Genomic DNA, 23,306 nt, shown 5'->3' on the forward strand with positions numbered 1-23,306 from the left:
AGTGTCCCTGGGTGCTCCCCAGTTACACCGACCACCTTTCTAACTGGTGGCCACAGACCTCTTCGACTTGAAGCGATTGCTGCTCTTGATGCTAAGTCTTGTTTGCAACTGTGTTTTAATTGTGTTTTGCTTTTCCTTCCAGGATTAATTTTTCTCCATCTCTATTTACATGGTGATAAGAAGTGCTGATCCCACTCCGTCAGTCTGGACTGATGAATCTGAGCAATAGAACAGGTAATGGCTCGCTGGGCTTCCAGGGACTCAGGCAGGGAGAACCACCCCTCCCCATGGCATACATCCACATTTTGGGGCTAGAGAAACCATACAGAAATCATAGAAATCATACTCTGCCCAAGTCCCCTGCAGGGAGGGGAATCCTTGCTCCAGAGCAGGGGAGGGAGGGGGAATTTTTGTTGCTTTTTCTGTGAGCAGCATCTTTGACATCCTCTCGGTTGTGGGTGGTTTAATTTCATTTGGAGTTACTGACCTGAGAGCAAAGCACCAGTGAAGAGGTCACCCTCATCATGATGGATTTTGTATCATTGCATGGGGCTTGAGAGTACCGTGTCCTTACTGGGAATTGCGGCCGACTGTTCTCCTCACCTGTGCTGCAGGAGCAGTTAGTGTACGATAAAGACAGCAGCCCACAGTGACTGCTGACAGACCCCAGGGAAGCCAGGTCACCTTCCCTTCCTTTCCCTGGTTAATGCCAGTGGAGGAACAGTTGTGACTTGCAGCCTTGGGGATGAATCCCTGTGGTGGGACGCAGCTGGGATGATGTGGTGGGAGTCCACTGGTGCAAGCATCGGTCGTTGGCCACAGGGCATTTCAGGTGAGCCTGTCTCATATCATCCCTCGAATCTCCTGACCGTACCCTGCTGTTGCCTAATACTAATCCTCTGGGGGATCAGCATACCTTCCACCTGTGCCCTTGCGCTGGGACAGAAATCTCAGTTGCTCTTTAAGCATTGCAACGGATTCCAGCAGCCTAGCAGGACCAGGCACTGTGCTACCTGGCACAGACATTGAACTGAGATCAGCTCTCACGTTTGCAGGGGAGATGCTGGTTCCTGTACAGAAATCAGTGCTTTGGTAGGGTTCCCCATCCCTGGTGTTCCCCTGGCTGCATCAGGTGCTGGCTGCGCTTGATTGTGGCTGGGGCTGTTTTCACAGAGGGGACTGCAGAGGCAGGCTGGAGGCTGCTGGCTCTTTCCCAGTACAGTTACAGTTATTGTAGATGAATACAATATGCCATGGGCATATGGCAAAGGTTTCAGCTCTCAAGCCTCAGTAGGTGACAGAACAGGCAAGAAACTATGTAATCGAGCGGAGGCTGGGGAGGGGGTGACAGAAACATCCAGGAGGTCATAATGTACAAACCAGTAAGCTCCATGTTCTGACAGCCTCAACAAGATCAGGCAATGTGACTCAGTAAGTACTTCTGTCCTTTCCTTCCAGAGCCCTGTGTCGTGTAAACGAACTGATGGATGAAGATGAGAAGGACAGGGCAAAGAGGTATGAAGGGATGCACGGAGCGCTGAGCTTGCAAGCTCTTCCAGGGAAGAACTGCAAATGCTGGCTGCGTTGTCTGATGCTTGTAAAAGTAGTCAGGGCACTGATGTCAGAGGCAAAATCCTGCAGTTTTCAGGCTGTGGATAGCAGACCACATAAAATGTAATTTTGTCACCATTTTCAAGCTTCTCACGGTGTATTTGACCACCCCTACGATGGGTTAATCAGCTCGGTGCTCCTTAGATTACATTCCTTTACCCTCTTGTTATCCCATGGCTATTTACCATGCTGATGCAGTACCCCAATCTGTGATTTTATTGACCTCATGCAGTGCTGCCCACCTGGGTTCCTCATGAAACTTAGAGGGCAGTCCTGCCTTAGCACAGGTAGGAAGGAGCTGGTCTTCCTTCAGAGGAGCTTGGTTCAGCTGTAATTACTCATCGTACATTAGTGCCAAAACAGAGAGGGCTGGGAAAGCAAATGCTGCATGTGAGAACTTCCAAATGCCAACCTGAAAGTGAATGGAAATGCTTCCTGCATAGCACACTCGGGCTGGATCGCAGGGCCAATGTATCATCATGAATGCACTTGTAAAGAAAAATAATTACTACTGGAAGAGATTGTATGAAAATAGGGTTATCTCAGATAGGAGCATTGGAAAGAACATTTTGGAAGAAATTGAATGGATTTGCTTTCTCCTTTATTGTTTTTAATGGAGGGGAAAACCCTAATAAAACATTCTTTAATTGTATTAATGCAAGCTGGAAACGAGTCTGTGGTTTCCGCAGCCAGACTTTTAACGTGCCCAGTTTCATATATCACACTGCTGCCACTCCAGATTTCCAAACCCAGATGTGAGAGTGTGTGCTTGACTTTGTTCTGCAATCAAATTATCTCTGCACAATGTTCTCTGGGAATGAGCTACTTCTGCAGGTACAAATCCAAGAATGAGGCATCCCTCTCATTTTGACCTCTACATGCGTGCATAGTAGCTGCAAAACAGAAGTGGGCAAAAAGTCAGTGAGTGGTGCCAGGACTATTGTACTGGAGAAATTTCACCTATAGCACCTTTGTGAAGCCATCACTGGTTTTGAAACAATGAGAACTGCTGCTGAAATGTGCATAAGGATGCAGTCTTGCTCAAATGCATATAAATCCTATTTATTACCTGCAAGCATTCCTTTCTGACAGTGAGTTCAGTCCTACGGCAAGGCTCAAAGCACCAACACTTACTCCCGAGCCTAATTTTAAAGAAATGAGCAGTCCCAGCAGGGTTCAGATTCTTGTACTTAGTGTTTTGCTGGGACAGGGCTACTTGATCCTCCTTGGGTCGAGCTGCAGACCCTTCATTTTACTTAGTGCCATTCATGTTTCTGTCATCCAGGGCATCACGCAACAAATCTGAAAAGAAGAGGAGAGACCAGTTCAATGTCCTCATTAAAGAGCTTTGCACAATGCTGCAGGGCCACGGCCACCCTCTCAAGATGGACAAGTCCACCATACTGCAGAGGACCATCGACTTCTTACAGAAACAGAAAGGTACTGAGGGCGCTGCCCCCTACCTCTTGGGCCCTTTCCCCTTGAAGGCACTGGCTGTGCAGCTGACCAGCAGCCAGTTGCTGCTCAGAAGATGAAAACTATTTTTCCCAAGCTATCCTATATTCCCATATAGGATATGAATTTAAGTGAGGGTCAGATTAAGGCACAGCAGTTGGCGTCAACAGATGGGGCTAGGCTTGAATGCAGTGACATTGCTGCATTTCCCTCACTGACCTCCCCATCCCCTGGCATGCTTTATGTGCTCTCAAGCAGAGCAGGAAGGAGGAGCTGAGGAACAGCACACACCACAAAAGAGGATTTCTGCCCCTCTTCCCAGGTCTGGATGGGTGCACCCCTCCTGCTGCCTTTGGGCTCCTGCCATCCTGCAGTGGCTGCAGAGCCAGCCCCAGTCTGCTGTCAGTGATGCTCTGAGGCTAGCCCAGAGCACTGGAAAGAACATTTTTGAAGAAATTGTTTTCTTCAGTTTTGAAGGTTCCCTTCAAACTGCCCAAAATGTCTCCTTTTTTTTTTTTTTTTTTTTTTTTTTTTTTTCCTCTCCTGATTTCTAATGCATTTCTATCGTGATGGCGTGGAAATTGAGTGTTGCATATAATAAGGCTTTGTATGGAGAATGATCTGAGGATGATTCCTCTGAAAGCTTCTTAAAAGAAATCGTGTTACTTGAAAATGAAAAAAAAGTCCCAATGAATGTGAGTCATGTTGCTTTTTTGATGTTTTCTCTGTAAGAAATCACAGCACAGACAGAAGCCTGTGAGATTAGACAAGACTGGAAGCCTTCATTTCTTAGCAACGAGGAGTTCACCCAGTTGATGTTAGAGGTAAGAAGAAATTAAAGCTGCATAGATTAGTGAAAAGTAATCGGTTCAGTGGAGTAGTTCAGACATACAGTTCCTTTCACCTGTGGGTCCCAGTGTTAATGATTTCTGCTTTGCTGGCACTTATAATCCAAACCTGACAGAGACCAGTGTTGTGCTAAATGCTTTGCAGACACAGAATTAGGAATATGACTGCTTCCCCTTAAAGGTAAACAGCTTTTCATTTAGGCATGAAGCCCGATTTGGCCCAGCTTTGTCCAGGTGAGAGAGGAGAAACAGAACTGCCCTTCTCAGACCAGCTACAGGAGCAAAAACTGGAAAGAATCTGAGCAAAGCAGAGCAGCTCCCATCCTCCCACATCCCATTAGCAAGGCAGCCTTTGCATTGCTGCCACTAGCTGCGCAGGGCTGTACCTGTGCTGCAACTGCCACGTCTTTTACTTCGGTTGCTTTTACGTGTGCTCAGATGAGCCCTGATCGTGTCACCTATAAAATGATGAGCTGATGTAGAAACACCCCACGAGCCTACATTTTTCCTTTCTTAAAGATGCTGCTTGGGTTCTGTACTGCCTGCTCCTCCAGCGAGGACATCTACCCTGCGTAGGCAGCTGCTGCTCTTTGCCCCACCAAAACTAGGGTGTATGCCGGGCTGAGCTGGGAGGTGCTGCAGTGTCTTAGTTACTCCTTTTCATCAGGATGTCATGACTCACCTCCCTGGAAAAGTCTGTTCATTCTTTCTGGGAATTTTTCTTACCAAACAAGCTAGTTTGTTCCAGCTGAATCAAAACAAATTTCTCCCTTACAAGTGGCCGGGGGGAGCCCTTCAATAACTGTTCATTTGCTGGACTATGTTTGACCATTGAGCAGTTTACTTAAAATCAGTGTTTTTACCCAGAGAGTGCTTATTTTTAGCAAAGGCAGGAACTCAGACAATGAGACAGGGAGTAGCTGGCTGCGGGGAAGGATGCTGGATGCTCCCTCTGTGCAGCATCTTTGGCTTCCTGCAAGCTGAGCTGCAGAGCAGCCTAATGATGTCATTAGAAGAACTGGCTTTGTACACGGTGCTGGCCAGGCATCAGACATCCTGGACCTTCCAAGTGTTACGGAAGAATAGGAACAGAGACTGGATCAATGGTACAAGAAGATGTTGTGAAGAACAGGGAGAGAGCTCTCAAAGAAGAAAGCACATGCAGTGATTTAGAAGGCACTGAGAACATAGACTCCGGGCCAGGAACCATTGTGAAAAGGAAAGGGAAAACAAACTTTCAAATTGTTGTGTCAGTTGCCTAGCAAATGAGTGCTTTAAGCAAGATAAATAAGGCTTTAGATCTTGTCCTTAGGAGCCATAATTTTTTTTTTTTAAAAGGTATTATTTTTTTCATCTGTCTCTGTTTATCCATCCATCCATCCATTCATCCATTCATCCATAGTGCTGGGTTTGCCATGATGATATCTAATATTTCCTTACACACTGAACTGGTTAACTATTGTGCAATTCAGAACACATAATGAAGTGACTGAAGTCACTAGGATTGTGTGGGTGTAGAAAACTTAACCACCACCGTCTTGCTTCACATTAAATAAGTACTCACTGGGTGCAAAATACAAGTCAATTTAATATTAATGAGCAAATAAGTGTAAGAAGAATGCTGAATTAGACACCATGTGTCATTTTTTATTTTTCTACATTGAACCGTCATTGCCATAATTGATTCATGTTGGTTTTAGACTGTTACAGTCATCACCACTGAGTAAACTAGCCTATTGTGTTGTAGTTTAAGTTGTTCCCATGCATAATTCTTTTCTTTTTCCTTCCGTCTGCCTTTTGTCACTAGGCATTAGATGGCTTTCTCATCGCTCTTACCACTGATGGGATTATTATTTATGTATCCGACAGCGTCTCCTCTCTGCTCGGACACTTACCGGTAAGTTCTGACACCACAATGCCTTGCAGAATCGCTCCCCTGCCTTAGCACAGCCCCATCACTGCAGAGACAGGGCTTGGGTTTGTCCAGCCAAATGTTTATGAAACCTGTATATGTGGAAGCTCTTCCCAGAAGATTTAAAGGTGATTTCAGGACTAAATGTATGCTCTTCTAATGACATTGGGCTTTTCTACTTTGAGCCCATGGTCTTTAGTAGCAAAGATGTTAGTTTTTCATGAGAATTTACAGACATCAGTTAATTTTTAGTACAAAAGCTTCTGCTGGCCCCTCAAAACCAACTTTTGTTTTTATCTGGTGCAAAGTGAGAGCCATGCTATGTGAGGGCAAATTGGATCCTGAATGTCCTAACCTGGCTGAATGGCCCAGTGTGCAAAGAAACAAAGCTCCACCTGCAGATCAACTCAGCTTCCTTGTGTTAAGTGTCTGTGCTAGCCTGGCAGCATCTGTGCTCCACTGTAGGATGAAAACGCGTGTGGTTGTGTCAGGCTGTGCTGTGGAACATGACAAAGCATTCTTTTGCATCAGTCAGATTTGGTGGACCAAAATATATTAAACTTTCTGCCTGAGCGGGAACAGAGCGAGGTGTACAAGCTCCTTTCTCCACACGTGCTCATGACAGATCCTGTTGCAGCTGATTTTCTCAATGGTAAGCTCTTTGCTTGTCTGTTGATCAAGGAAATTTGCCAAAGGCAAGCAGCTCCCAGGGGCGGCCTGCACTGGGCCCTCCAGCTATTTAATTCTTCTGCCTGCTGCTGCTTTTGGCCTCTGTTCATATTTCTGGGTTTGGAAGCAGCCCATCCAATGTTCCTACTTGCTCCCAGTACTTGATTTGGACAGTCTGTATTTTACTGTTTGCTTTGGGTCACAGGACAGGGTGGAGTCACCCTCCTTAGATACTTTTCTCAGGGTGGGACTGAGCCTGTGAAAGGCGTGAGGGGCTTGGGGGATGAGCTTGGGTAGGAGAAATCCCAAAGGGCTTTGGGAAATCCCAAAATGTTCCTTCCTCTGCTGTTCTCCCCAGACTGTGTGCCCACACCAGAACTGGTGGTCGTGTCTTCCTTACATCCATGTGCTGGGACCCCCTTCTCCTAGCAGCCCCCCCGTTTCTTGGTGGGTTCACCATGGCCACCAGAGCTCATCTCCCTCCCTGTGGCCCCATAAGCGTGTGCAGGAGCTGAGCACCCCTTGTGCTGGTTTCCCTGCAGCTGAAGAGCCCGTGGTCTGACCCATGGAGTTCAGACCTTGGGGCAGAAAACCGAGCAAGAGCTTGGCATGGTGCCTTCCACAGCTAGCAGGAAGACTTAGGGTGGCTCCAGCGCCCTTTGCTCTGCGTCCTGCAGAGCGGTTTCACCACATCAGAAGATGTTCACCACATCTTCTGACATCCAGGGCAGCGTGTTTCACGTGAAATCCTGCACGCGATGAAGGGGCAAACACCACCGACTTTGAGCTCGCCAGGGCCTCAGCCCCAGTGTAACAGGGCAACTATAAAGCTGTGGGAGAAGGGGTGATCACAGACATCCTGAAGCAGAACCAGCTGATCATTGCTCCTGCTAGTTATAGGTTTATTTATGGGGATCGGGAGAATCTCAGCAGAGGGTGCTGAGATGCCACAGCGGCAGGGTGGGTAGAAAACCTGGACAGATTGAATATATTGAATCTATGTGCTACCATGCAGGCTGCCAATAACGTGTGTGTTTCCCTCTCTTTTCTCTCTTTTCAGTGGAAAAGCAAATAGAGTTTTGCTGCCATTTAGCAAGAGGCAGCTTAGATCCAAATGAACCCCTGACGTATGAATATGTGAAATTTGTAGTGGATTTTAAATATTTTACTCATGGTGAGTTACCTCTACAGCCTGCCGTTACCTCTCAGCCTCTCTCCTTTAAAGTGTCTGTTTTTCTGTAGCCTTGTTTCAGCTGAAAATGCTGTAATCAGCAGGGGTGGAGTGTGCTGCGGATATGTTAGCAAGATTTTTTTTCACATAAAAGCTTTGGGGAGTCTGTTGGTCAGAGGAGTGACACCAGACTGATCGTCCCTCCATTTGACTGCCTCCATGACTCGATTGTGAAGCCTACATACTCAATTAACCAACAAAATCTGCTATTCTGTTTCACTTGTGGCAATTGAGTGACACTTTTTAAAGATGAAATGATTTGAGAAACTTGTAAAATCCTGGATCTTGCAAGTGTTGGGCTGCAGAAAGGTGCTGTTTCCTGGAAATAACATAAAAAGGGAGAAACTTCTGGATTTGATGTGAACAATTTCCTTGGGAAAATACTCCAGCCTTTTGTTCACCACATCTTCTGACATCCAGTTGTGACTTCCTTTGTGTTGAGAAAAAAAATTCAGGGCAGAATAATGGTACCAAGAGTTCTTTCTGTAATCCTCTTGATCTTTGATTTGTGATTTTAAAGGGACGCTTGTAAAACATACATTTGGAAAAAAAAATAGTGCAAATCCCTCTACCTCTCAAAGTCAGCTGAAGTTCAGTGACTTTGCATCAGTTTTCCATCCTCCCTAAGGACATGCTAGCAAGGAGGCTGTAGCTGCGTGCTGGGAGCGATCAGAGCTGTCTTATGAGGCTTCCCTGCAAGCCAGGGGTGGGTGGCTGCAGCTCTGTAACTCGGAGCCTAAAGGATTGTGCTTTAAATAACGTCAGTGTCTATCAGTGTGGCATCACGGTGTGGGTCGGAGGAATTTGTTGCTGGGGTTTCATCAGTCGTCCTGCCTGTCCTAACATGAAAAGAAAGGTCTCCTTCCTCTTCGTCTTAAATAAATTGTCTGGTTGTGTCTAGTGCCTACACCCTCCTGTAATGGCTTTGAGTCAGCTATTGCACGAGCTTTCAGGTCAGCCACAGAGGAGCAGATTTGCCTCGTAGCGACTGTTCGTCTCGTCACACCGCAGTTCTTAAAGGTGAGAGCTCTCCCACTGCCTTTTCCCTTTTGTACCAGAGCCAGCCCATGCTCAGCTGGAGCTGCTGCTGTACCACGAGCTGTGTTTGGTGCCCTTGCACGAGCAGCCATGCTGCAGCAGCCTCTCACAGTACATGCAGCAGTGCAAACTGCCTTGTGCTGAGGGCTTGTGAGGGAGGGCACTGCTGTGCTTGGGAGGGGGAGATGACGTTTATTTTGGAAGGAGAAAATGAAAAATGGGAGTTGTGCTTGAGAAGAGGGGGTTGTGTGATGGGACGTTTCAGAGCAGCAAGCTCAGGGGGTGCCAATAAAAGGTGCCCAGCTAACTGCTTGGAAAGTTAGAGGCACTGAAGAGCTACACCCCACTGCTCCTTGGTGTAGGAAGGCCAGCCACACTTGGAGACCCCGAGCACTGCAGTTCATGGACTCTTTCTCCCAGTCTTTAAGTGTGGCACGGTGCCGCGATGGCAGGGATAAGGGCAGCGGGTGCTTCTTGCTGGAGAGCAGCAGCCAGCCCAGCTCGAGGCTGGAACCTGCTCTGTCATCCATCTTCGGTTAGCAGTATTTACAGAAAGTTGGGGAATGTTGCCTGCAGACTGCAAGATGAGGCCCTTGGACTATTTATCCTAGCTCTGAAACTCAGCTCAGGGTAAATTATTCAGCCACTTTTCATCAGTTTATGCATCTATAAAACAAGGTTTATGCATTCCTTAGAGGAAAAAAAAAAAAAAGTCGAGTGCTTTAAAAGCCCTGTGTTTTGCTAGGGTTTATTATACCAAGATGATGCATTCTTGGTCTTGAGGGAGAACTCCTTTTGTTATTTCGCAGAATTAGATGTCTGAATGTGCCAACTGTTTTGCAGGAGCTTTGCAATGTTGAAGAGCCATGTGAAGAATTTACATCAAGGCATAGCTTGGAATGGAAGTTTTTGTTCTTGGACCACAGGTAAGAGATTCGGTCACTGAAGTATAAACAATTTGTAGTTTAAAAATAGAAATGTTTATGTTGCTATTGCCTGACATCCCAAGCAAAATAGCTCTAATTAAGTTAAACTACACCAATAATAATATTCTGAACTTACTTATCAGGCCTCTTTAAAAGCTTTGCCCTCTTTCTTACTTAAGGCAGGTAAGAAGCCATATAAAGTGAAGGTTAAATGTCTAGAAAGATGTTGAATTTCACCAAGACATTGAAGTCATTCAAGTCATTGAAGCTGAGCACTGTGGGTTGTGTTACCTGTATTGATTTAGCTTCTCTGTTCACCATCTACAGCTTCCAGGAACCCAAAAATATTTTGCTGTATTGATCAAATTTTGATTTTCACCTTGATAAATGAAGGAATTTATAAAACTAAAAGAAAATGCAATGTATTGGATGGTTTAATTGCAGATTTGTTTTTGACTGAGTGCAGCATGGAGAGCTCGGGGAATGAAAAAGGAATCACTTTATTAAGCTGATTAACAGAGGATTCATTTTCTTCAGAAGAAGCTGGAGGGTTTTGTTCTCTCTTTTGCTTCTCTGCATGTATACGTAAACACGTTGTGAAATCCAGCTCTTCCCATTATCCCTTCCAAGTTCTGCAAAGGCAGAAATACACCGCGAGTGAGAAAGGTTGTAGGAAATAAGGGTTTTTTTTTGCAGGGGGGCTAAACATCTTCTGCACATTTAAATCAAGGAGGGGAGAGAGAGAATGTAACCGATGAATAATTTGCATTTCTGTAGTAAGGAAGATGATCCATGTGTCATACCTTGAAGCACGGGGGAACTGGCCACGCGGCAGCCCTATGGTTAAAAGGCTGTGTGGTTTGGGATGGTGGGCTTGTTATTATTCCTATCGTTGAGATCTTGCTGCAGTGACTTCGTTAGACTTTAATTGGCCTGCCCAATGAGGCACGTCTTCAGAATCAGGTGATTTAACGAGGATTCCTAAAAGAGCCCTAGGCCCCTTATGTCACCGTCTGCAGCAGTGAGCTGGCTTTCCAAAGGGCTGCGTCCCAGCAGCTGCTGCGAATAAGGCACGCAGGAGCTCCTTTAAAGCAAATCAAAGAGTCTTTTGATGAATCTGGGTTATGACTCAGAGAGGAAGCTCTGTGCCGGGCGCTTGCAGCCACTCCAGTCCCACTGATATCCCCAGCGAGGAAGCCATTGTTACCAGGAGTGGATTAAGCTAATGCAGATGCTGAGACAGTTCGTGGCAGCACCAGCTCTAAGCAGTGAGCACAGACCCAACAGCCAGAGGGGAATCGTGTGGGTTGTCTCATCTAATCACTGGTTCAAACCTATCTCCAGTGCATTCCCCAGGATCTCCAGGACACTGTGAAATGTTTTGGGATATTTTGTTGTTTCTTGCTTGGTTACTTCAGCTCGCACAGCTTGATGCTGAGAGCTGTGCCATCAGTGGGGGCAGCAGATACCCACCATGGCTCGGAACCTTTCATATCATAGCAATGGTATGTATGGAGTTGTGATAAATAGTACAACAAACACTCCACAGACCTGGATAAACCTTAAAAAAATAAAGAAAATCTGTATTCTTGGTCTACATATACATGTGTGTAGAGGAAGAAATCCTGTGAACTTTGATAACAATCCATGTCTGTTCTGCATTCTCCTTATTTTCCCTTCTTTTATTAAAAGACTGGAGGGTCTAGTCCAACTTGTGTTATAGCTGAAAGCCCACCACCTGTCAGGCTTTTTGCCCACTTACCAATCCTGTACTCAAAGGCTCTCTGAAGATGTTGCATTTCCATTTGAAGAGCCAGCTGCAGGCCTCAAGGCTGGAAGTTAAGCTAACAAAACACTTCTAAATTGCGCCACAAGCAAGCCAGCTCCTTGTCAAATGACAGATTAGGAGCATTTTGTTGTTACTTTCTTATTTAAGGAAATCTGGCGAAAGTCATGGAAGCATAATACTTTCCTGATCAGCTTAAAAGTTTATCTGATGTGCATCTGAAAGACATCATTGTCTTGAAGATAAGCATGTCATTAAAGAGCCAAGAGACACTGGCCAAGCTGCCAAAGAGATGGCAAGGAAGGACACTTTAATAAATACACGTATTATCATCATTAACAGAAATCTGTGTCACATGGGGAAAGGGAACACAGTGCTCTCTGAGGAGTCATTTGGATAAATAGGGCTGCATTGTGGCAGAGACCACAGTGTGCTAAGTGGGCTCTGTTTCCAGAGATTTGCCCTCAGAGAGTGGAGGCCTGGTTCCTCCCTTGTGCTGGGCAAGGTCTAGCAGATTGCTCAGACTCAGGAGCTCCTGCTGAGCCCTCGGGGGGCACAGGCAGGACTTACAGCCTCCATGCACAGTGAGAAAAGAACAAAGCTGATAAAGGAGAGGTTACAGACCTCTTTTGGTCCCCACATAGTTGAGTGATCTGTGCCCACAGCATCTCTCCAGGGTACGAAGGTGGAACTGGGTCATTCAGCCAAAACAGGAGACCTTCCCATGTTAATATCCAGAAGACTGAAGGTCCCTGTCCAAACCAAAATGTACTTACACTTAAATACATTTTTGCTCACCTTCTTGGCCACTTTGTGGCATTCACCTTCCTGCAGAGGGTCACTTGCTCAGCGGGCAGTGCCACCTCCGACCGCCCCAGGCCTGAAGCATTCCCTGCCCTGCTGACATTTCCCGAGGAAGTGCTGAACTTGCCAGGCGAGCCTCCTGCTGTCAGCACATCCAGCAGCCAAAACAGGTGGAGCAAAAAGCCAAATGAGCTCAGCGTGGTCACATCCTGCCTCGCCAAGTACCTGTTGTGCTTGAGGCTGTGCAAGGGGGAGTGTACCTGTGCCTCAGAATGCTGCTATAGGGACGAGAGGTAAAAACAGTGTTTTTCACCTCACAGTTTAGTGCTGTTCCATACTCATAAGCTAGCAGGTTCCAGTGGAGGCTGTGTACAAGCTCAGACTTGTTAGGACACCTGCTTAAAAAAAAATAAAATAAAAAATACCAGGTTTTGCCTAGAAAATGAAACATCTAGAATTGACAGCAGAATAGTCTGGTGTCTATTCAGTGTGCCAGTCTAAATACTTATTCGATTTCTGCTCTACCTGCCATTGAAATAACAGTCCTCAGGATCAGCCCCATACTTATTCTTGTTACTGCCCACATCGAAGCATTTTTTTTTGCAGGTTGCAATTCCCCAAGCTTTTCCAGTAGAACAATTACTTTCTCTTTTCCTCAAGCTGGCCCTGACACACATTGTAGCTTCCCACTTACTTTTCCCTCTACGTTCACTACCTAGATGACATAGCCAACCTACTGGGTAATTTTACTCAAGCTCCGAGTTATTATGCACATGAACACCCGTAGTGTATCTCAAGCCATGTCTCACAGGCGTGCTTAATGAATTGAGTCACTTGCGTACGCACATGCCTTCTCTACACCCACATAATGAATAGGCTGTGAACCAGTAAACACACACCTTTTCATTTTCTCAGTTTTTGCCTCTCCCTCTCTCTCTTTTTCTTTTTTTTTTTTTTTCTCTTGTATCTGGCAATGCATCACAGTGAAAGGATGGACACTCCCGAAAGGATGTATGAGGTGGTTTTGCTTGCTGGCATCCATCACAGCATGTTGGCCGTGGTGTCACGGTGTCAGGTGTGCTTACCTCCTGCCCTCTGCTTCCCTCCTAGGGCTCCACCCATCATAGGATACTTACCCTTTGAGGTTCTGGGAACATCAGGGTACGACTACTACCACGCAGATGACCTGGAGCTTCTCGCTAGGTGCCATGAACACTGTAAGTTCCTCTCCCTCCGCCGTGTGCCTCTCTGTGATCTCTTGTGTCACCCATGCAGCCTGCCACTGGTATTGCAACAGGCATCTCTGTCTGAGAGGGAGGGGATGCCCTCTTCTCATGAAATAAAGACAGCCTTAGACATCTGAGAGGCTCTGTCCCTGCAGAATTCAGTCACATCAGCAACTATTTCTGCAGCTTTCCCAAACTGCAGATACACGGATTGAGCTCATGTTGTGTGAGTGAAATTAGATTGATAGATGGGAATCCAGATCTTCCTACCCTCTGTTCCCCATTTATAAGGGCAGCCCTAACCCCTGGGATGTTGCTGATTGTCACCATTCCTGGGGACTTTCTGTAGGCCAACAGGACCTGAGCATGTAACTGCCCAGGGCCACAGAGCCTCGCTGCCCCTCTGTGGCTGCAGGGCCACACTGGGTTGGTAGCAGGGCAAGGAGCCTTGTCCTTGCACCAGAACATCTCCTGGCACAGTCTGAGGGCTTCCAGCCCAGATTTTTCTCAGCGTTTCATCGTTTTGAAGATTTGTCCAGCTCTGGCTGCTGTGTGAACACAGAGAAGTGACCTGCGGGAGCCCACGAGGAGCCAGGTCCTGTGGAGTTGCTTTTTCCCAAAGACTATTTTTTCCATTTTGTTACATGCACTTCAGGCTAAGATACTGAACCGGAATAAAGTCTGTCCCCTAGCTGGTTTGCAATGCCCAGAAATAAAATCTAACTACACACTCTGTAAAATGCATGTTGGTTATCAGATATTTTTCCAGAAAATACCACTTAGAGATTTTCTGTTGGGCAAAGGTGCTCTGTTTGTCAGTCTGCCATCTCTGGAAGGAGAGTGTTTTGCCAGATTCAAAGAAATGAATCTGCCTGAGAAAGTGGGGAAGGGAAAGTGCTGAAAACTGCTCTGCAGTGCTGGCAGCATGATGCTGGGACACAAAGGAGCTCCGTGACCACCAGCACTGCTTCAACACTGAGTTGTAAACCCTCATCACTGCCCTTCTACCACTGCCCCTCTACTGTACACCCATGTGAGATGCTAAAAGAGAACTGAGAAAATGAGTCTTTCTCCAAATATCAAATTTCCCCACTCTGCCTCCTGCTGGCTTCCAGGCACGGTCGAGGTGAAGCGCGGTGACCCAGCGGGCAGCAGGGACACAGGCTGCCTGGCTGGCACGGCTTGGGTCAGGTGCAGCAAACGCACAGATGGGAATACTAAATAAATACTTTATTTGCTTATAACAATGGCACTTTTTAGTGTGTTTAAAGGGCCATTCAGACAGAAGTGAGCTACTTAACCAGCTGATGTCTTTTGGTAATACACGCTTGCAGTTTGACATAGATGCTAACTATATTGAATCTATTTAGTGGCTTACATCTCTCACCACTGATACCTCTTACATTATAAAAGCATAGCTGCCTAGCACACCCACAGGCAAGGATCTTTTCATCTTTCTGTGCAGATAGGCAAGGTAAGGTGCTGGTGAAATGACTTCCAGAAGTTGCATCAGGACATTTGTGACAGGACCAGGCGCTGAACAATCCCCAGCACAGCCTGCTAGCCAGAAGACCTCCAAGTGCTTCTTCTGAAGCCCATCCCTGCTAATGGGGTCACTAAAGAAAGCAGCCCTAACAGTTAAAAAAGTAGAGATGTGCAGGTTTGTAGAAGTGCCTGGGTTCCTGTGGCTGGACGAGCTCCCATCAGGTTGGCCTCTGTGGGCAGGCATCCTGCCCGCTCTGAAGTGAAATGGGTTTGCTTAAAGCACGCTTGTATTTCACTTTGCACTAATTACGGGTAGTTTAAATGAGCATGTTTCATTTTGTACTGACAGCAGTCTGGGAGCAATTAATGCGGTTATTTAATGTAGTTCCCCTCATTATGTTCCCGTTTTATTACAGCATCTGTGATTTTTCTGAACATAACCTGATGATGTGTACTAGGTCTATTGTATTTAGGCCAGCTCTTTAGAAGCAAACTCTCAGTTTAACTGCTAAACTCCACTATCTTACTGTTTTGTGCCATTATTAGGATCCTGACTTCAGGCCCACTGTCTCTGAAATGCATTTTCATGTGCTTCTGAAAGGCCAGTGCCTTGCTTACATGATGTTATCTGTGCTTATTACTTTCAGAGAAGCCCACTAATTAGTTCTAGGAATAAAACCAGTTAGATAGTTATGCCAATTACTAGTTATAAGAACAATCTTAGAATAGTAAAGTGCACTCTTGTGAAAATAAGTAGCAGGAAAGAACCCAAATGAAAGTTCAGCACAAGCTTTTTTGCCCATCATGCTTGTAAAGCCACAAGAGCCTTCTTAGTGGGGTAGCAAACTGCAAGGGAGAATGGGACCAAGTGTTTTTTTTTCTAATCTCCTTTATACCATGAACTTTCTGTAGTTTGTTTGCCATAAAGTGCTTTCTTTTTGTTTACCAGTGATGCAGTTTGGAAAAGGCAAGTCGTGTTACTACAGGTTCCTGACCAAAGGCCAGCAGTGGATCTGGCTGCAGACACACTACTACATCACCTACCACCAGTGGAATTCCAAGCCCGAGTTCATCGTTTGCACTCACCTGGTAGTTAGGTAGGAGCAAGCACCAAGCACTTCACACTACCTGTCCCGTGTACACATCCATCGTGTTTCCTGGCCCTGTTTTGTGTTAGCCAAATATTTGCTGTGCGCCTTAACACACTAAGATGGTATGCAATTGTACACAGTACGACAGGAAATATGGGGAAAAGCATAATGTGTTCTCACCACTCTTTGGCAGCTGGTCTGGAAGCCACCACTGGCCACATCTGTCAGTGTTGTGTTCCTCTTCTGTCCCCAGCAATGACATGGCATCACAAGGAATCAGACAGCTTTATGGGCTACAAAACCCTTTGCTCAGAGTTTTAAATATTAATGACCTAGCTATGACCTACCATGGTAGCTGCTGTCCTGCTGGCCGTGTTCCTTGACTGCAGCATGGCCCAGGATGCCCTCCAGTGGGATGCTGCTCTGGGCTCGGCTGTGAAACTAGGGTGGAGCCAGCCCCAGTGGAAGCACTGGAGCTGCTGTGTTACCACCACTGCAAAAACAGTCATCGTATGGGGATATATCTAGTGGAGGGCTTGAAAAAAAATAGCGACATGCTGTTTTGATCTATTAACGTGGTTAAACATACGGCTCCACACATCTTTCTTTACTTCCAGGAATCAATTTGCAATTTTTTTTGTGCTCCTGTCAAACATCTCAAAGAAAAAGCACAAGTAAACTGGGAATCTTTCATGTGTTCAGAAACAGACTGAGGACACCTCAATAAACAGGTGTCAGTGGTTAGAGTGCTGATACAAACTACGTGTCAAGAGCTATTTTAAGCAAATGTTAGATGGAGAGATTGCTTCTGAGTTGTCTTGCTTCTGCCATCCTTCAGGCAATTGGGCTGCACTTCAATCTCTGAATTTATTGAGCGTGGACTTGTTTCTTCTTCTGCTCTCAGTGCCTCTTAAGCCTAGTGATAATCCCAAATAGATTTTGAAATACAGTTCTGTCTTGTACAGTTAAGGCTTAGAATGTATCACTGAAACACACACGTTAAATGAACTTTAGGTTTAAAGCATGATTTCAGGAAAATTTAGTGCTTACACTGGTGTAATTAAGTTCTTCTCAGCATCTTCTCTTGCCCCCACAAAGGTTGTATCTGTTTGTATTTCAGCAGCCTTAGTTCTGACACCTTTCAGCGCCCACAGCACACAGCCGCTCAGAGTCTTTAGAACATCCTCTGCAATTTATCCCAGTGGTGAATCATGTGGCATTGTTTACTGTAAATATTTTATTAGTTAAGAGAAAAAAATAGTAAGGGAAGCAAATACAGACTTCTAGAGGCACATTCATGGGGATTCTGGCATCCACCTCGCATTGCAGCTGGGCAGCCGGCATCTTGTATGCACAGCTCCCATCAGGGTGATTTTAACCCTGATGTGGCAGGCGTGGTGCTTTGTACACCCCCAGAGCTTCGCTTTTAGACGAATGTTGCCTGAAGGCATCCAGGGCCAAAATTTTCAAAGGGGAGTCTACATCTGTGCTTGGAAGGATGAGATCAGTTAATCCCGCAGTCCTGCTTGGGTGGAGTGGGACGTGACACTGCCCTGTTGTTTCTGAGCTCTGGACCTTCAGTGCACATGGTTATTCATAGATTGCAAGGCTTTACCCTGATGAGTATATGAGTGTGAGCTGTGCACAGCTTCTGACTCTATGGGAAAGCGCTATTGTGACCCGTGTGGCAGGTACACTGCAGTACATAACACCCAGTGCGTCTGTTTTCATGGACAGCTGAGGCCTGACACTGAAAAACTTTGAATTTTTCATTGTTTTTGTTAGTTATGCGGAAGTTCGAGCTGAAAGGAGGCGAGATCTTGGCCTTGAAGAGTCATCAATTGAACTGGCATCCTCTTCTATAAAGGTACCATGTCTCTTCACGTTTGAATGAACAGGCTTTTAAACCATACCGTTGTCACTTCCTGATCTCAGGAAAATACTTCTTCTTCCTTTTCCTTTCCTCCCCTCTCCTTCCAAGCCTTCAGCTGGGTTATGGCTCGAGCAGATACACAGAAGTTCTACACTATGTGGCTCTGAGCTGTCCCATCTTGGTGTAGGTGTAAAATGGCAAATTCAGCAGTTGCCTTGCGTGCACCTCTTTTGTTAATGCCAGCTTGTCATTAATACTCAGACAAAGATTGGAATGAAGGGAAAACAACACAACTGGTTCTTATTCCAGATTTCTGCTCTGTTTGCACCGTTGGGCAGGGTGGCATCAAGGGCAGGATTTTGACCAGAGCTGTAATTTCCATGGCTTGATTCAGCCTGGCATCCCAACACGCCTGGCCAATTAACAAGGTCATTTCAATTCATTTTTAAGTTCTTCCTCTCAATAGTTTACAAGACCAATAATCAAAGCAGCTCCAAGTGGAATTATCATTCCATTATTTTATAGAAAATCATGCCATTATTTCATAGAAATTATTTATGGGATGCATAGCGGAAGCTGTCCCAGGACCTTTTGCACTGGAGCAAGGGCCGCCTTGCCCGCGACTGCTCTCTCACCACAGCATGTTTGTGTGTCCGTCTCCTTCACACAATGGCCGAGATGTTTTTCTGCAAACGTTAAGCTTCGTCTGTTGGTGCGAGGCAGCAGGAGGGGAGGCAGAGCGACTGCTCCCATTCCTTGCTCTTCTGGAGGGGAGCTCCCAGGAAGGCGTGGGGAGGTGACACGGTCTCCCACAGCCTGCAGATGAAACAGCCCCATTATATAAACCATCTGCCAAGCGGTATCTGTCCTTGTGGTGTGATGCCTCCAATGCTGCTCGTATTCACTGGGTTAGGCTGTTTCCCTCTGGGCAGGGAGGGTGAAGGCCTGGGGGCAGCCTGGCCATCTCCAGTGGTGGAGGCGTGCGGCCCTGCTGGCCCTCCAGCACCAGCCCCGTTATTTTCCCTCTGACAACCTGTGCTCGGCTCCCCACAGAGCCACAGCAGCTACCTGGACGTGGGGCAGTGCGGCAGCAGCCAGGAGGCCAGCCGGGAAGGAGTGTCGCTGTCGTCCCACAGCTCCCGCCGCTCCTCGCACACCGCGCTCTCCGACTCCGCCTGTAGGTGCCTGGCGCGATATGGGGGGGCGAGGGGCAGAGCAGCCCCCAAAATCTGTGGGTCGGGTGGGAAACATCCACTAGCAGGGACTGAGTTGGTTCGGGGGGTGCTCAGCATCAGGGACTGAGGCGTTGCGGTGCCATACGCCGTGTCCTCTGTCACCCACGTGAGACCAGGGGTGGGCGGCTTGGGGACGCAGCCCCACAGCACTCGGGTGGCTGCTGGTCCATACAGGGAGCTCAGGCTCAGCAGGGGCAGCCCGTGTCCGCCACCCTGCTGCCGTATCACAACAAAATGTCTCTTTTCCAGCCACCTCATCCATGCGGCACACCGACACCAGCACTCCCACCCGGACGGCGGTGCCGGAGAAGGCAGCCCTGCGGCTGGCATTGGCTGGAGGCGCCCAGGTCGGTGCTGCTAAAGAAAAGAGCTGGCAGACCTTGGTCTCGCCCTCAGAGGGGTCTGATCGCCACCTCTGAACGTGTGGGGCCAGGGCTGGGGTGTCCTGGGGCCCAGCAAGCTGCTGGAGGCAACACGGCCGCCTCCTGTCTCGGGGTTCATTGCTCCTCAGTGCCAAACACCTCCCTGCACAAACCCACTTCTCTTGGGGTTTGTACATGTGAAATGGCTTTTGTCCAAACACTGAGGGTTTGCACTTTGCAGGGGGCATGCAGGAGCTCACATCCTCACATTCTCAGCCATCCACGTGAAGCTTCCTGGCTTTCAAACTTCTTGCACTTGTTCCTCACCAGAGTTGGGTGGCCAGCATGAGGCGCTGCCACGCCAGCTCTGCACTAGAGGTGCTGTGGGCCTGCAATAAAGCTGAGTTTTCATTTCTAGGCCATAGTAACTCCTCCAGCCCCTGGCGAACACCTCCCTCAGCATCCCGTGGCTCAGCCGGCAGTCCCCTCTCAGCACGCCGTGATGGTACGTGTTTGCTTCTGCTGGATATGCTCTGGTGTCCTGCCCCTGTGCTGGGTGGGGGGCGAAGGGTTTGTGCTGGGGCTTGTCAGGCTGGGTCCCTGCTCCCAGCACAAGCTAGGACACCATTAGTCAGTTATTTCAGTAATCTGCCCACCTTGTACCAAGAAATTTGCTTTTCTGGAACCAGCGTCATTATGAGTGTTCATAGCGGGACTGGTCCTACTTGTGACTTGTTCTCCACTCCCCACAGCCAGTGTACCACTTCCCGGCCCAGCTGGGGATGATGCACCAGCTGAAAGAGCAGCTGGAGGAGAGGACTCGCATACTGCAGGCAGACATCAAGACACAGCAAGAGGAGCTCCACGTCATCAAGGAGCAGCTCCAGCTGGTGCAGGACTCCAACCTGCAGGTACCTGCTGCTGCTGCCCGCGCCGTTCCCAGCTCACGAACAGGGTGCTGTGCTGTGCAGATCAGTGACAATGTTGGCTATGGCAAAAGCACTTAGAAATGAGCTCTGGATAAATTGGTAGTGTAGCCTCAGAGGGCTGGAGAGGTGTCTCCTGAGAGGTAGCTGGCATCACTGTCTGTTTAAGTATTTGCATGGTTTAGAAAAACAATCACAAGGAAGTGGTCAGGCTGTTCAGACGGCCCCTCTTCATGGTGAGCTTGGTGGTTCAGTGGCTAGTTAATGCTTCTGTGTCCCCAAGTGCCACCCTTGTGGCATGTAACAGGCGTAATGAGACCAGAGCACTCGTGGCTCTGAATATTTGTGCACAAGCTAACATGACTCTGTTATCCATGGTTCACTTTGCCACTGAATTTAGAGCTGTGGTGTTGTACACCCAGCTGCCACAGTGCTGTGAAACCTCAATTTTAGTAGCAAAACTGAAGCACCATCTAGTGGCAATAGACATATAAGAGCTGTCTCACCATTCTTCCCATGACAACCCATGCACCTCTTCTTCTTAAAGATGCTGATGCAGCAACCTATTCCCTTGGTCTTCAACAACGTGCAGCACCAGAGCCCCAGGAGACCCCCGCCGCCACCTGGGACGCCCCGGCAGCCCAGCACCAAGAAGTCCCCGCAGCCAGGCCCGATGGGGACCAAGCACTACGGGGGCCCCCACGTGTCCTCACCGCGCCAGTTCCTCAGGGAGCCCTGTGGCACATCCTCACAGGTGGCTGGCTGCCCTCCCTGACCCCTGCCTGGCTTTTTATACACGTGCCTGCTGGCTCTAAGCGTTACGTGCCGCTGTCCTGCTCATCTCCACCGCGCTTGTTTTACTCCATAGCCTGTACTATGAAATCTGTGTCAAGATCATTGCAAATTGTGCCGTTCAGCTGTAAAAATCAAAGCTCAGTAGCCTAAAAATGTCAGAGCCCAGGGAGTGCTGGAGCCATCCCAGAACCAAGTGGGAAGTCTGGCTTCTGATTCATGGTGCTTGCAATCACCACCCAGTGCTCCTCTGCAGTCAGCAAGAGTTGTGACTTCATAGTTCAGGGAGCCAGGCATAATTGCAAAAGAGGGTTTGTTGCCTTTTTTTCTGGCCCAGATTTCTTGGAAGGCAGCTTTGAAAAACAAGTTTGGCATCATTAGACCTAAATTCACTGCATAGATCAGAATTATAGAATGGTTTGAGTCAGAAGGGACCTTGTTGTGCTGTCATTACAATCCCTGATAAAGGATCCCTCCCCAGCTTTCCTGTAGGCCCCCATCTTCTTGGGAAAGACTTGAAGTGCCCCAAAAAATACTCATGCAGGTATGGAGGAAGCAGGAGAAGCATTCCTGAGGGGCTTTGCACTCCCCCTCCCTTTGTAAGCTGCTCTGTTCTCCCTCGAGCTGTGCCCACGTGCTCTGATGCAGCAGGAGAGCCTGCCAGCGCCTGCTCTGCCACCGCAATAAATGCACACAGGGTGTTTGTCCTCACAGACATACAGTGCCTATTGCTCTGTTCAGGGAGAACATCCACAATTCATCGTCTTTTACCCAACTGCACCCTTGAAGCGGTAGCTTTAGCTGTCTAACAGGGAGCTTTAAAATCTTACCTGTGTGTTTGCGTCTGCATTTCAGGTACCGCAGCAGCAGCAGCACCTCATGAGAGGAAACCAAGCCCAGCAAACGTGTCTGCCAGGGCAGACGAGCATTTCAATGCCCCTCTACAACAACCCCATGGTGTTTTCGCAAGCACATCCCATTACAGTGGCTGCACAGATGCCGACCGACCTGAGCGAAAGGCAGCCACAGTCCAACTACAGCCAGGACAGGAGCCTCAGGTACGAGCTGGCCCTGTCCTCACAGACCTGTGTCTTGCTCGCTCCAAAGCTCCAGGGTCTCTTTTCCAGCCAAGATGTGTCGTGGCAAAAACATTACTCCTGTATACAAAGCTGGAAACTGCCCCAGACTATACGACCGCCTTTCAGGGAGGTATCTGCAGACATTGTCTAGGGGATCCAGCCACTGCAAAACACTGTGTAAAGGAACAAGAGAAACCAGGCTGCCTAGAAGTCTCACCATCTATAATACATTTGCACGTATTTCTCATGTGAAAATGTATTTCTCACGTAATTTGGCAGGTTTTAGCTCACCTCCGTGGGTCACAAAGCAATGATAAGCATCCTATTTCATTGGCTTTTTTCAGGGAGGATCGGTGCTTTGCATGCTTTTGGGGAGGTCTTAAGGGGCTTGTTTTTAGAGCCTGGCAGTCAGCAGTTTGGTCCGTCCCTGCCCTGACCATCCTCTCTTTTCCTCCACCACAGAATGCTGCTGGACCAGTCCATCCAAGCCATGATGCCCGCCGCCAACGGCAGCGCTCAGGCCACGCTGAGCAGCACCAGCAGGCAGCAGGGAAAGTGAGTCCTTGCTTAGTGTCGTAGCAGGGCGCTTGCATAAGGTCACGCAGACACAACCCATGCTTGGTGGGGAGGGAGATGCTCGTGGCAGGTTTTGCACGGCGTGACAAGCCCTGATTCCTGCAGCACCCGGGCTGCCCAGGGTGGTGGCTCTGGGGTTGGCGTCTCATGCAGTGTTTTCCTCCTCATGGCAGATTCGTGGCGGAGCAGCAGACCTTGCCTCCCGCCGTGCAGATGCAGCCCATCACCTGCAGCACGGTCCGGCCCCCCGCCCCCTCGCCCGTCTTCTCCCCATCCGTGGTGATCCCCCACGCCAGCTTCACCTCCCACCAGACCAGTGCCCCAGTTCACCTCCACCAGTGGCCGCAGCAGCAGGTTCAGCAGCACCGGCTCTACCTTCAG

General features: G+C 48.0%; 1 protein-coding gene across 6 annotated transcripts in view; it reads left to right on the plus strand.

The window, feature by feature from the left end:
- Positions 1–23,306, plus strand: part of PASD1 (PAS domain containing repressor 1) — a gene marked incomplete at its 3' end in the record, with an annotated part of 190,762 nt that overhangs the window by 163,530 nt on the left and 3,926 nt on the right. For 4 of the 6 annotated variants that reach the window (XM_082771233.1, XM_082771231.1, XM_082771232.1 and 1 more), the window contains 20 exons: positions 143–234; positions 1,459–1,515; positions 2,897–3,051; positions 3,799–3,890; positions 5,722–5,811; positions 6,358–6,478; positions 7,556–7,669; positions 8,628–8,746; positions 9,608–9,690; positions 13,391–13,497; positions 15,941–16,088; positions 17,868–17,949; positions 19,009–19,132; positions 19,440–19,537; positions 19,971–20,057; positions 20,305–20,463; positions 21,026–21,232; positions 22,126–22,328; positions 22,812–22,904; positions 23,099–23,306. In XM_082771233.1, the coding sequence (XP_082627359.1) occupies positions 1,484–1,515; positions 2,897–3,051; positions 3,799–3,890; positions 5,722–5,811; positions 6,358–6,478; positions 7,556–7,669; positions 8,628–8,746; positions 9,608–9,690; positions 13,391–13,497; positions 15,941–16,088; positions 17,868–17,949; positions 19,009–19,132; positions 19,440–19,537; positions 19,971–20,057; positions 20,305–20,463; positions 21,026–21,232; positions 22,126–22,328; positions 22,812–22,904; positions 23,099–23,306 (2,322 nt within the window). In that variant the 5' untranslated portion in view covers positions 143–234; positions 1,459–1,483. Of the gene's footprint in view, positions 1–142; positions 235–1,458; positions 1,516–2,896; positions 3,052–3,798; positions 3,891–5,721; positions 5,812–6,357; positions 6,479–7,555; positions 7,670–8,627; positions 8,747–9,607; positions 9,691–13,390; positions 13,498–15,940; positions 16,089–17,867; positions 17,950–19,008; positions 19,133–19,439; positions 19,538–19,970; positions 20,058–20,304; positions 20,464–21,025; positions 21,233–22,125; positions 22,329–22,811; positions 22,909–23,098 lie in introns of those variants that run through there. The other 2 variants (XM_082771234.1, XM_082771235.1) reach the window with 2 other exon arrangements.

Source organism: Aythya marila, assembly GCF_965140915.1.
Source record: "Aythya marila genome assembly, chromosome: 13".
Classification (NCBI taxonomy): domain Eukaryota; kingdom Metazoa; phylum Chordata; class Aves; order Anseriformes; family Anatidae; genus Aythya; species Aythya marila.